The sequence below is a fragment of the Nilaparvata lugens genome, chromosome 4 (assembly GCF_014356525.2).
Source record: "Nilaparvata lugens isolate BPH chromosome 4, ASM1435652v1, whole genome shotgun sequence".
Lineage (NCBI taxonomy): Eukaryota > Metazoa > Arthropoda > Insecta > Hemiptera > Delphacidae > Nilaparvata > Nilaparvata lugens.
In genome coordinates this window covers 77010070-77024445 of record NC_052507.1, presented here as the reverse complement: position 1 = coordinate 77024445, position 14376 = coordinate 77010070, and the positions used below count along the sequence as shown (strand labels likewise).

Here is a 14376-nt window from a genome sequence, read left to right as displayed (position 1 = left end):
GTAACCGGCTTTTATGCAACCGGCACTAAGAATTTATTCGTTCTCCGTAGACCTTTGGATATATAATATACTTAGAAAGCTTTCCCATGTCAATCTATCATTTCTAATTTGATAATTAGACGCTATAGTAAGGTCCACGTTATAATGGCAGAGAAGAAAGATAGGAGAACAATGTTGCCGATCCTTGTCAATGACTTCTATCGTAGAGAAACAATAGCGTAAGTAGATATGCCATGGTATAGGGCGTTTATGTCGCAACTTTAACTGTTATCTCAAGTCGATTACTGTCGATTATTGTAGATTTTTACTGTTTTGACCGGGTAAGAGTGTATGAACGGCACAATATGAGAGACTACCAGCGTCATAAAGCTCCACAGGAAAGAACTACGTGGACTGTCAGCTTCAGATAACAGTAAAAGTTGCGACATAAACGCCCTATACCATGGGATATCTACTTATGCTATTGTTTCTCTATGCTTCTATAGTCGGTAGCTGATGCAGGTTTATAGATGTAATATTAACTGTTCATTCTCGTTTAAAATAGTCAATTTTATTTTATTAAGCAAAAAATTATATTTTTCAATAATTTCATAATAAAGATGGAATATTTTGTCAATGAAATTATTAATTCTACATTGCTAAAAGACGATCTGGCAACAGAGCAAAGTGAGAAAGAGATAGCGCCATCCGCTTTGTTGAATGATAGACAAGGATAGCAATACCATTGCTATTCAAACACTACCATTATAACGTGAACCTCACTATAGGAGTTTTATCACTTATTGGAATATTTCTAATTTATTTAATTTTTTTACCGAGGGTGATGCCCACATGAGCTCGAGGCTTGTGCCTGGGTAATGGGGCGGGTGATGATGAGAGATGAATGAACCTACAGTTTTAGGTGGGTTCAGAACCACCAGGAAACGATTTTACAACGCATGCGCATCATATTCAGAGGAGTGGCTCAGGCGATCACCCTTCCAAAAGAAGTACCAGACGTATGATATATATAATTTTATACTATAAATAAAATTAATAATTAGTATAGTAAATTCAGTTCCTTCCAGAAAAGCAGGCTGGAGCTCTGGAAGAGAGTTTGATTTTTATTATGAATATAATTTTTAGGCTCAACTCACACTACCTCGACTCAAATCGTACGACTCCAGTCTCTCGACCTTACGACTTTCTTGCTCATTGTCACTACTTCAGTTCCATGCTACTTCATTATCTAACCTCACATTATTAAAAATATGAGATCCAATTCGTCACTTCTGCGCAGGTAACAAATTTTATAATAAATATTATGAATTTATTGTCGTATCTAATTCTTATTATTGTCTCATCTAAAATGATAAAACATCACTTTCATAAAACATAACCTCACTTCGATTAAAAATGCACGGTACCATGCAACTCAAGTCGAGGGTCGACCAACATGTCGAGTCGACGCTCGACTCAGTCTCACAATCGTGAGGTCGCGGAGACTAGCTTAGACTGGTCTGAGTGTCACCATTATTTTGAAAACACATGCTGCGTTGAGAAGAAGCTAGAGTCGCAGTCTCTTCTCGACTTGAGTCGCGTAAGTGTGAATTGAGCCTAAAAGATTATGATACTGATTGAATTTCCCGAATACAAGGGTTTGTATATATGTGTCTCCATTATTACAATATCAGATTCGTATTTCCCTCCAAGCAAGAAAATAAAATGATAGCCACAAGCTGTGAAGCCCGGTCCAGACGCTCAAGTTTTGCTTCAGTCTTTTGCTCAAGCAAAAGTCGGAGCATGTTGCTGTATCCTTACAATTATTCAGTCTTGTAGCCTAGATGTGTTAGAAGGCCCACAGAAGTGAAGAGGGGTATAAAGAAGAGCTTGAAGCAACACTCTCTTACTTTTGTTGCAATCTAAATTTGAATACATGCGGCATTACTCTTCTTTTTTCATCATCTGTTAGACAACTGTTTTCATCTCTTTTCAAAGCTCTGGCCTCTGAAGGTCGTTCAGATCTGAGTACTATGCTTCTTCTCATATCCACCTTTCTCCAGGCAACATTCGAATTTTAAAAAAGATTCGTAAACAATAGAGCTTTTATTTCGAGTCATCAACAACTTTAGACAGTTTTCTATCAGAAGAAAATTTTACTCTAGAGTTGAAGGGAACATGACAGCCGTAAAGCATTTTGAGATACCATCTGGTACCTCTCTCCGCTCTACAACATTCTCTCATTCTCTCTCTCACTCTCTCTTCATCAAGTGCCAATACTTTTTTCTTTGAAAAACTAGTTGACGAGTAGGCCTATGATTGAATCATTCTTCAGTTATATAGACTACAGATTTGTATGTTATAGCTTACAATGAGCGTAGTTCAGCCCTCATATGTGTTAGCCTTTCATTCTATTGACATAATTTTCATCCTTTAATGAATTTTCTTTATTTTTCAGATGGTAAGAAATTACGTTTGCAAAACTGATAGAGCCAAGCTGGACATAAATGTAATGAAAAGGGCTGTGCTTCAAGTAAGACTTGGGCAAAACACCATACGAGGAACTGCCAAACTCTTTGGATTGAATGATAAAACTGTTGGAAATTATTGCAAAAAATGGGCTAATTTGACCAACGAAGACCTGAAAACACAGATGGAAAATGTAAATGTGAGTTGAATAATTAGGCCTATCATAATAGGCTACTATGCAATTTCCTTTAACACATTATGATATCTAATTAGCTTACTAAATACAAATTCAACAGTTAACACATATTCAACACCCTTACAAACATAGGCCTACTTACCTAATAACTTAATAACTAACACTATGGGTAATAACTACTTATGGGTAACTAATCCCATAATAAATCTGGAAATGGGCTATTAATTGAATGTTTTAAGAAGAAAAAAGTGTTTTTTTAACTAAACCATGCATGTTTCTTATTAGGCCTACTTTATATAAGAATGAAATTTTGCAGGTTGAGGCACCACCAGCACTAGAGACCCCACCAGTGCCAGAGGCCCCACCAGCGCCAGAGACTCCACAAGCATCAGTGTCCCCACCAGCGGCAGAGGCCCCACCAGTGCAAGAGGCTCCACTACCACCAGATGCCCCAACAGTGAGAGAAGTCCCACCAACTCTTGGACTGGTGCAATTTGGATACTCCAAACATCTTAATGTAAGTAAATTACAGTGGGGGGGGGGGGGTGGTCAGGTGCTAATAGGCAAAAATTCCTAAATTTAAGCCTATAATAAAAAATTAATAGGCCTACAATAGCCTGCGCTATTAAATTTGTATTGTTTTTTTTTGTTCAGGTGTTCGAGCCAAACCAAGAAAAGTTGCTAGTGGAATATCTTCTGAAAGCTTCTGATATTTATTTTGGCCTTTCACCTAAGGAAGTAAGACGATTTGCTTATACATATGCAGTAGCCTGCGGCAGAAAAATCCCTCAGTCTTGGACCGACAATGGAATGGCAGGACCTGATTGGCTAACTTTGTTCCTAAAACGGAATAGGACACTCTCAATTAGGGCCCCTCAAGCAACGAGCTTAGCTCGAGCCACAAGTTTTAATAGAACCAATGTGTCAGCTTTTTTTGACAATTTGACAACAGCTATAAATAGACTTAAGGTTGGTCCTGCTGACATTTGGAATGTTGATGAGACAGGTGTGACGACGGTTCAGAAGCCAGACAGAGTCATAGGACGCAAAGGGTTTCGGCAAATAGGGAAAATGACTTCAGCTGAAAGGGGAACTCTAGTAACAGTGGCCCTTGCAGTGAGTGCTGCTGGGACATTCATCCCTCCATTCATTATTTTCCCTAGGGTTAACTTCAAAGAACACTTTCTGAGAGATGGTCCTGTTGGCTGTGCTGGAGATGCCAACCCGTCAGGATGGATGATGGAAAAAAACTTTTTAAAATTTGCAAAGCATTTTGTGACCCATGTCAGGTGTTCTATTGAGAATCCGTGTCTCCTGATTTTAGACAATCATGAGTCTCATTTATCAGCAGATCTATTAGATTACTTCAAAGAGAATGGGGTAACTTTGCTATCATTCCCGCCTCACTGCAGCCACAAACTGCAGCCTCTAGACCGCAGTGTTTTTGGGCCCCTCAAAAAATATATAAACACTGCATGTGATTCTTGGATGGCTAGTAACAAACGCCCAATGACTATTCATGACATTCCATCAATTTTGGCATCAACTTTACATGTAGCAGCTACTCCAGCAAACATTATGGCTGGATTCAAAGTGACTGGGATTCACCCTCTTAACAGATTTGTATTTTCTGATGCTGATTTCATGCCTTCATATGTAACTGATAGACCAGAAACTACATCAACTACTAATATGACTACGAACGCTTCAGGTCCTATCAATATTTTGATCAGTAGCCCCAGGCCTTCCACTTCAGCACAAGTAGACTTGCTAAATACTTCGCCCAGTAGCCCAAGGGCTTCCACTTCTGCACAAAAGGACTACCCCACACCAGAAGAACTGAGGCCATTTCAAAAGGCAGGACCAAGGCTTGGCACTAATAAAGGAAGGAAAAAGAGGAAGTCTGCAATTTTAACTGATACCCCAGTTAAAGAAGCCCTCAGGCAAGAACAGGAGGAATCAAAGAAGAAAAAAATTAAGATACAAGAAAACAAGAAGAGAAGTTAGTTAGAGATTTATTGGTTTCTATGGAAACAGAAGAAGAAGGTAACAGCAGCAAAGAAAAAATCAGGAGAACAACTAAAAAAGGAAAAAAATTGGTCCACCTCAGCAAACTGAAAATAAACCAGGATTCAGATAGTGAAGATGAAAACTGTTTGTGCATTTATTGCTTGAAGCCATTTAAACAGTCTAAAAAAGGTCAGGAATGGGTTCAATGTCTCCGATGTAAAAAGTGGGCTCATGACAAGTGTATAGCAGAAGACACTTCATTTTTCATTTGCAGAAACTGCAACAGCGACGATGAAGATTAATAGGCTAAAAATTTCATGTTTTCAGTTGGAAAACCCATTTATTTTTTATTTATCACATACTGTAGCCTATATTGTCGTTAATTTTCTTAATTTTTATTTTAAAACTGTGGTTTGAAGTATAAATAAATATTTTTATTTGATAAAAGATTGATTTTTCTCATTTATTTGTATGCCTTATAACATGCGTAAATGTTCCCCGCTTGATGCGTAAACTTGCCCCGGCCCGGGCAAGTTTGTGCACCTGACTTGGACTTGAAAAAAAAAAAATTCTTGGCCAAAATGAGAACAAAGAGAAAAACGGAATACAAAAATCTTTACTTTAATAACAGCTCTACAGGATAACAACATTTGAAATAACTCAAGTCATAACAAAAAAATTAGAAAATTCATGAAAAAAAATGTGTGTAAACTTGCCCCGGTCTACCCTACTCTATATTGACTATTTTTAATGTATTATTCATAGGTTTCTGGGTAGTGATAGTTAAATGAACAGGAGTTTGTAATGATGGATAATAACCATATCTTGCTACCATCTGAGTCTGGGAACTATTTGAAAAATCTGGTTTGGCGCACTCACACAACTATCCTTGCCGCTGAAAATTGATCACCTGACGCTAGTTTTCACGCGCATCTTAAGTCTACTATTCAAAGATCTGAGCCAGCTGGTGACAGGACTATAACGCTGGAGACACACGAGATCTGCTATCTCTTCATAGTAAATGATTTAATAGAATCAACAGTTGCCAACAGTTAGCAATTGAATAATCACATTTTCTCGAATTTCGAGCTTATTTTTAATTTTAGGTGAATATGTTACTGAACATTAATTGTAGAGATTCTCATGCTCAATCTATTCCACTCAAAATTTTTGGTTTAAATTGTATCTGAAGCCTGATAATTGAGAATCTAAAATCAAACTTTGCATAGATGGGGGCGAAGCTCCTGAAATTTTTACAGATATTGGACTTGTGGCAGTTGATAGAGTTTATCAATGACAATTTTACGTATAAACTTTGATCAAAATCGTTGGAGCTGTTTTCGAGAAAATCGCGAGAAGAACCGCTTTTTTGGACTCAGGGGACCTTGAAACGTATAGAAATTTAGAAATTGGAGTACCTTAATTTTTTTCGAAAAGCAATACTTTCCTTACCTATGGTAATAGGGCAAGGAAAGTAAAAAAGCCTCGATATCACTTGAAATTGATTAATTTTTTCACAGGATTTCAGGCAACTTCACTTCTGAAAAACACGACTTATCACCATAGAGGACATATTCTGAATAGAAGTCAGAGAATTCTCTTGATAAAGTCTTCTACTGTCTTTTTTCTTTAATATAAATAAAAATATAAATCTGAGTACCATTTCAAATTATTGTCACGACATGTTTCGGCGACATGTTAGCCGAAACATTTGGTGACAAAATAATTTAAAAGGGCACTCAGATTCATATTTTTATTTATAGTCTTCTACTGATATAGGATACTTGATTAAAACGCATTTTCAATATATACGGTACGTAATAGTCTAAGTAACGAATTAGTGAAAAAACTTCAAATGTGGGGTATTTAATATTTTTCATTAGCCTAGTTCAATTGAATTTTATCTCCTATTGGAAAAGTAAATCTCCTTGCTTTTTGATATTAGTACCGGATTTAGCAATTTGGTGCATCTAATAAGCCCAATTTTATTTCCGCCCCGACTTTAATTATAGCTACCTTCCTAAAATCATATAAATTCAAAGCAAGACTACTGAGTATGTTAATTGCTTGAATACTATTTCACGATTCAAATTCATAGTTATTCTATTTTTCTTTGAATAATTTACTGATTTGTAAACTTCGAGAATTTTAAAATAATTCTAGTGGAGAAAGACAGAATTAACTCAAGAGTCCAAAAAGATTCAGATTCAGATTCCTTTATTCATGTGTTTAACAAAACATAATTCAACTTACGTTCTAGCGTTAAAAATAAATACCAGTAGCGGTAAAATGACATCGTGAAACATATTAAACTGATGAGTTCCACAATAATATTGAGCAAGAATAATGATGAAAAATGCAAAAGTTAAGGTACTACTGTAATGTTTTCACATGAAACTGTGAAGTTTGGACCTTAAGAAGTCCATTCTCAGAGAGGGTATCAAGGATACCCTCCCCTTCAGCACTTAACCGTAAAAGAAAGTTGAAAATTCAAACGAAATATTATGTCTAAGCGAATAAAATAAGTAAAAACCAAATCATAGAAACGATAAATCATTTAGTTAAATCGATTAATCTATCAAGATGGGAGTGGCTAAGCTATCGTAAGCCACTTCCCAAACTTATCGAGCTGTCTCATTGGACAATGACTGCATGTGACGTTCTCAAGCTCCTTGCTTTCTATTGGTGGAGAGCTGTCAAGGTAAAATGGCGACTAACCAATACATTGACCAATCAGACCTTTGTTTTTGAGGCGTGGACTAGTAGGACAGTCAATTTGGTGTTACACATCAATTTTATGTTATTGCCCTGATTCAACGATAAAATGGTTATTCAATTATTTATCCCAAGAGCGACTGAACTATTTTAATTTGAGACAAATATGCTCAGCTGGAATGACGTGGCTGAGTGAGAGTTTTTTACTTTCCTTGCCCTATTACCATGAGTAAGGAAAGTATTGCTTTCCGAAAAAAATAAGGTACCCCAATTTCTAAATTTCTATACGTTTCAAGGTCCCCTACATCCAAAAAAGTGTTTTTTTTCATTAGTTCACCTTTGCGTTTCTAAGGAAATGAAGCATTTTCTCAGATTTTCCAAGTACATTTCTGGAGGTATTATATGCATAATTTGATATAGGGATTATAATGAGGTTTACGTTACAATAGCAGTGGAGGAAGATGGGAGAACAGAGTTGCCGATTCTATGCCTTACCACTGTCTTCTATAGAGATAATACTGGTAAATCTGATGTGATATAAACTGTTCATTCTTATTTAAAAGTAATAATAGATTATATATCATTTGTCAAGAGAATATATTCTTCAATGATTAGAAAATGAAAAATTCCATAATGGAGATTAGATATTTTGTTATTCAATTATATTTCTAGCTTGTTGAAAGACGATCTGACAAAGTTGCGGAGCTTGAAAAGGATAGCACTATCTGCTTTGTCGAATGATAGACAAGGATAGCAGCGTCGATGTTAATGATACTGTCATTCTAACGTGAACCTCACTAAAGGAAGATGATACAAATATAAATAAAAATATCAAAAATATAAATAAATGATAAAAATATCATACAAAGATGATAGACAAGGATAGCAACACCAATGTAGATCAAATACTGCTATAATAACGTAGACCTCACTATAAATCTGAACAATCCTAAAACCCATTTCCAGCTTATCTTCACTCAATCTATCATTCCAGACATATTGTTTATAGATGTATGTTCCGTTTCCTCGTCAACGTCAACTCAAAATTCAGGAATGCCAATCGATGATTAAAATCAACGTTTGTTTGCTCAAGTGACAGTTTGTCAATCAACCGTTACCAACCTAAACACTTGTGGAATGTCATAACTTGGACCCAGTCTACCAACTGCTTACTGTTTGCATCTGTTCATACTAGTTTTCAATCGATACTTATTGAAATCTGTCTTCGATTGTGGAGAAAAGTTGTGTTTTTGAGTTGGGTACAAATTGGAGTCGGAAAAATGGAGTTGTGAGGGGTGGGTGGTGTATGGTTGTTGAGTATTGTTCACATGTGGTGGTGTGATACGTGATATATGTGACTGGACAAGGCACAAGGCAGGCATTCAGCGAGTGACGACCTTCCGAGATGGAACTCAAACTCCAACTGAGTGACCTGGATTCAGATACGGAGTCTATTCGCCAACCAATACACATCGACTTTGGATTGATCGATTCTTACCTCCTCTGAGATCGACGATCTGGAAAATATCACATCTGGGCGAGATAGATATAGGCCTACTGTATACAGTGAACTCTATACTAACTACACTCTTAGTATAGAGTTCACTGACTATATATAGTGAGGTCCACGTTATAATGGCAGTGGAGAAAGAAAGGAGAACAACGTTGCCGATCCTCCGTCTTGTCAGTGCCTTCTATGGACGGTATCTGATACAGGTTTATTGATGTAATATTAACTGTTCATTGTAGTTTTGAAATAATCAATTATATTTTACTAGTAGTTCTGTGAACAGTAGACCTCGCGCTCAGTTAGCTACATTGACCTGTTGTTATGTTTTCTTGAAAATTAATAAATAATTTATCAATTTAAAATGTCTAGAAAAAATCCTAAAAAACATAGAGCTTTCTGTCCTATATCGTACCGTGACGTGTCGTCCCGGAATGTGAGTGTGAGCGCTGTTATCAGGTCTGGCTGCCGTCGATACGCCAATCCAATCAACCCATCATGTTGTCGTGTTGGCGAAAAATCGGTGTGTTGAAATTAACAAAATAAACTACCATAATGCTGATTTCCTACAAACATAATTTCTCACTTTTCATGTTTTTAGAAATTGTCACGTTATTCTTTATATTTAAATAACGATTAGCCTCCTGCTTGGCATCAGTCGGTAAAGCATGAGATTTGATATAATTATATAATTAGGACGTGGTTTTCTAATAGTATTCAGTCTCATAAATCTTTCTAGGCCTAGGTATGGCTTCTCCTATAACTCTTGTAATTCAATAAAAAATAAATATATATAAATATGATACTTATACAATAGTGATGAGGAATAATAAATAAATTGCACACCATAAACGTTTCATACATATATTACACAAATAATGCAAAAAATAAATCGAGGCAAGAAATATATAAAGAGCGATAAAAAATATAATATAAAAATAGAACAATAATTGAAATCAATAAAATATCACAGGCTAAACTTTATATTCTAGATTTATGGCACGAATCATTACCATGTGCCTTTATCTTAAAATCATATGCATTCTTTTGCATGAGCTGCGATATGCGCTTGCTAATACTTGTCGACTTGGACATTCAATTAAAAATATGTGCTTTAAGATCAGCTTGATAAATTAGCCACTAATAATCCAAATATATATATAATTAAAATCTCTAGTACTGAGCAGATTTCTTTGTATCGAATATATATTTTTATCTCAGGGTGCAAGATTCGGCACCTGACGGAATAGGTAGAGCCATTCATCTAGTGAATTAGAGCTATAACAAACTATCGCAAATTATATTGCAAAAAATTAAATATCATATGCATATGTTTTGATAGCCTAGATTTTGTACTTCTTTGATTTAATAGAAATTTCTGAAATATTGATCTATATTTTTCTTTCAAATAAATACCTTTAATACTAATTTTACTTGCGCAAGTATTACTCTTATTAATTTCTTAATTATAATAAAAACCCTTTCGGCGAGCTAGCTTTGATCATCAGATTAATTCGAAGCACTAGGGCGCCCATCACTAATTCAAATTTATCACTCACGTGTCGAAAATCTTCTTGTAAGCCGCCGATGTCGATCCAACTCCATGTGGTCCGGGAATATGGTAGCCGGAATCGTCTCCTCCAAGGGGTTATAAATTTATTTAAAAAAATGAAAATGACTTCTGCTTCACAATAGCATCACGAAGTCTTTTAAGAAATTTAATAATTTAATTTAACTTTAACTTTTACAAAATCATTATCAAGGTACTACGCTCTAAAATATTTGGGGTCCTCTTATGGTGGCATTTGGCTGGCGAGTGCTGGTTCTCCTTGCTCAATTTTACAAATCTTATTTCCGACTTTCAAATTAACATAAAATTTGAATATCTTAGTCCTCCGCCATTTAGGTTCAAATAGATCTTACAAAAAATACCAAAATATTGCTTAGATTGTATGATTAATAATTTCTTTGCTTTCGAGCCATATCGATAACATAGACTATACAACAATTCAACATAGATTCCGAACATTTATAGAAATATATATAAATATTTTTGAATTGGCCTACAATTGCCGCCTATTAACTGCCGTTTTACTATTGGTGCATGCAAATTTTATTCGGTATTCATGCGCCTGGTACCTCTTATTTCCTGAATACATTAAATTATTTTTTATTTGGTTTATTTGTTATGCTCTTTACATGCTAGCTAATATTCTATACATTAATATTAATTCCATGCTACCTAATAATTAGCCACGTGATCAGATGTTTTTTCACATTGCACACCATCTGATTGCAATAAAGCTCTGCCAAGGGGTTTTGGTCAGATTCTACGTTTCTCGGTTTGATCGATCTCTAGGTCACCGATCCGTGAATACATGTACCTAACCTCAATCTTCAAATATTTTATATAATAATCTATTTATTAGCAACAAAATTCCTTCAAATCCTTTTTAGGTTTTTGTACCATTTAGCCAGAACAAGCTGATGCTATCTAATCTTAGTTATTATCTATTTGGCGATATTAGCCAGTTACTTTATTTTCAGACCTATTACTATTTCGGTTGGGGATTTTTATCTACCCAAATTCGATACTTTACAAAATCAATTCCTTTCCAATAATATTTGTTGCAATTTTGATCATCAGATTAGAAAAGAAAAATGTAAAAAAAATGTTTTCTATCAATAACTCTAAACTCTAAACTAGAATCATGGCCTCAGCTTATAGAAAGACAAAGTTAGTAGACTACTGTCTACTAACGTTGATGGAAAGATACATTTCCAAGATGTTCGATGTTTTTGAACGGGTAGTATCAAATACCTTAAAGTGATATAGACCCACAATGCCTATGCATCTCAATGATAGCTCTTACTTGAAATTGAAGGCCGCCATTGGGATATTTTAGCACGAGATATTATATCTATATATTTGTAATACTATAGATTACAAATGCATTGGTATGTAATAATCTTATAGGTTGCCCCCTCAATGGCCGAATTCAATTCCAAGTACGACACTAGCGCTGCATGTGAGGCCGCATGCATCTTTAAGGTCTTTAGGTAGTATTATAGTCCACTAGACAGCTGATTTATGATGAATAATAAATCTATAGTCTGATTTTTACGGTAATATTGGCGTATGAAGGAGGCTCCTTTTTCTTTTTATATTATCCTTGAAATGCAAAATTTATGAAGGAGGCTCCTTTTTCTTTTTATATTATCCTTGAAATGCAAAATTTCCAAAAACCTTGTATATATGTCGACGCGCAATTTGAAAAGGAACATACCTGTCTGTCAAATTTCATGAAAATCTATTACCGCGTTTCGCCGTAAATGCGCAACATATAAACATTTAAACATTAAGAGAAATGCCAAACCGTCGGCTTGAATCTTAGACCTCACTTTGCTCGTTCAACTATAGTTCTACTGTAGTTCTACTGTAGTTCTACTGTAGTTCTACTGTAGTTCTACTGTAGATCTTACTGTTAGTTCCTGTAGAACCTGTAGTTTTACTGTAGATCTACTGCAGTTCCTGTAGAACCTGTAGTTCTACTATACTCGTAGAACTACACCAGATAGTGAAAAACGTTTGCTTCCATATTGTCCTGAAATTATATATATATATTAATGAAGAAGGGAATTGGCCTATACTTGTAGGGAATAGGAAATGCTCGATTGACGACGCATCATCACTTATGAACTAATGAACTTATTCACTTACAATTTTACATTAAGATACTGGATTTAACGAGGATTGTTATATAGGTTATAGGCATATTTTCATTCTTATCAGTCCCGTATGCAGATTCAAACGGAGTAAAGTCAGCTGTTCGTTTAACACATTATGATAATGCAACAATATCTACAAGTAAACGTGATTTAGCGTTTAACATAGTGTTATCACAAGGCCCTAAATCAATCAATTTCGATTTAATAATAATTAAAAAAAATTATTCAATTTCAGATTCAATTTAGTTTACGTGACGATAAAAGCCCAACCAAACAGAGCTTTCTACAAGTGTATCCCTAGGGTAATTTGTAGGATTTGCGGTTCATGAAGCTAAGGTTGAGGGTTCGAGACCAATCAACTCATTTTTTTTTGCTTGAGAATTTCCAGTTCTGATGGAAATTATCCACGTGTTCTTGTGAAATGATGATGAATTATTCTATTTTTATGTTTCCTGGACATAAGGAGAATGCATTTTACAACAAAAAATTTCCCCCAGTATAAAGCACGGGTTACCTGCTAGTTATGTGATAAAAATTGTATCATCATGTAATTTTATAGAATTCAGATTTTTTATATTTTGTGCCTTCTTCAGTTTCTCAGCCTTGTCCCTAATTGTTATCAACCAATCGCAGCCACTGCGCAAAATTCCTACACCAATACTAGAGTCGACTAATACAACTTCTCAAACTATCGATTTCTATCTCCACGATCGAGCACACTGCTATTAAATTGTCCAATCAGTCGTTAATCTATCGAATGATGCATGACGTAAAATATCTTGGAAAGCTACAAAGTTTTTATTTATGATGGTGCAATGAAATAGATGATAATCTAGGTTCTAGACAGATCGATGACTCGTTCTGCCACTTATTATGAAATGCAAAATAATGGCTTGCTAATAGAATTCGGCCTTCATTGAAACTAATGGGCATTCTTCATCTACCTATTAAAATTCAATAGCAAGTCAGGACACTGTTTCACTCCAGACCATAACTTCACACTTGTTCCGAGGGATAGTAAGTTTATTCTCACACACACTTCAAGTCATCGTAAACTAGATGTTAGAGCGATTTGAATGCTGTATGCAGACGGTATATACCCATTACCAAGTCTTTGACCCACAATTCCCATGTATATGAGGCATGTCTTGGTTCGGGTAAGTGTCAGTTTAGAGAACAGTAGCAAGTTTCAGGGTACTGTAGGTTGAGAAATTTACAAAAAAAAACTACCGTTGAGTTCTCACTAAGTAAGGGAAATTGCTATATCCAAGGAAAAAGCTAACGTTAGGACCCTCGTTGTGTTTAACAGATCATAAAGTCATAAAATACCTGTGTAATTATTATGTGCCTGAAACTGAAAAACTTGCACGAATATTTCAACTCACTTAGACCGCCTTATAATCTTGAAGATCATCTTGTGAAGATGGAGATGAAGATGAAATTTGAAGGCAAAAGGAAATATGAAATTTGAAGGCAATAGGAATAATGTTCATTGTTTCCGAATTGGATAATAACAAGAATAAATCCTACTAGGCACAAAGTAGAAAATTTGTGGAAAAGCCGATGTAATGGTTTGGAACCCACCTAAAGCTATAGGTCCACTCATATCTCATCATCCGTCTCATTACACACGCATAAGCCTAGAGCTAATTTGGGCATCATCCTCAGCAAAAAAAAAAGAGTGAAATCGAATAGAAGAGAGGAATTATTGTACGTACGAAAATAAAGTGATGAATTTTATGAATCACCTTTTCGAAAATGAATACTATTC

The 14376-nt window shown here is 35.4% G+C and overlaps 1 protein-coding gene across 1 annotated transcript; it reads left to right on the top strand.

Annotated features, from left to right (window-relative positions):
• The first annotated feature begins 2251 nt into the window (after positions 1 to 2251).
• Positions 2252 to 5160, top strand: LOC120350969. The gene is made up of 3 exons (XM_039426511.1): positions 2252 to 2647; positions 2961 to 3161; positions 3299 to 5160. The coding sequence occupies exons 1-3, from the start codon at positions 2438 to 2440 to the stop codon at positions 4649 to 4651; spliced, it is 1764 nt and encodes a 587-aa protein (XP_039282445.1). The 5' UTR covers positions 2252 to 2437; the 3' UTR covers positions 4652 to 5160.
• The last annotated feature ends 9216 nt before the right edge of the window (positions 5161 to 14376 follow it).

Coding starts and splice junctions, on each gene's coding strand:
- LOC120350969 (XM_039426511.1), top strand. CDS start 2,438: ATGGTAAGAAATTACGTTTGCAAAACTGATAGAGCCAAGCTGGACATA. Junction 2,648..2,960: donor CACAGATGGAAAATGTAAAT/GTGAGTTGAATA, acceptor GAAATTTTGCAG/GTTGAGGCACCACCAGCACT. Junction 3,162..3,298: donor GATACTCCAAACATCTTAAT/GTAAGTAAATTA, acceptor TTTTTTGTTCAG/GTGTTCGAGCCAAACCAAGA.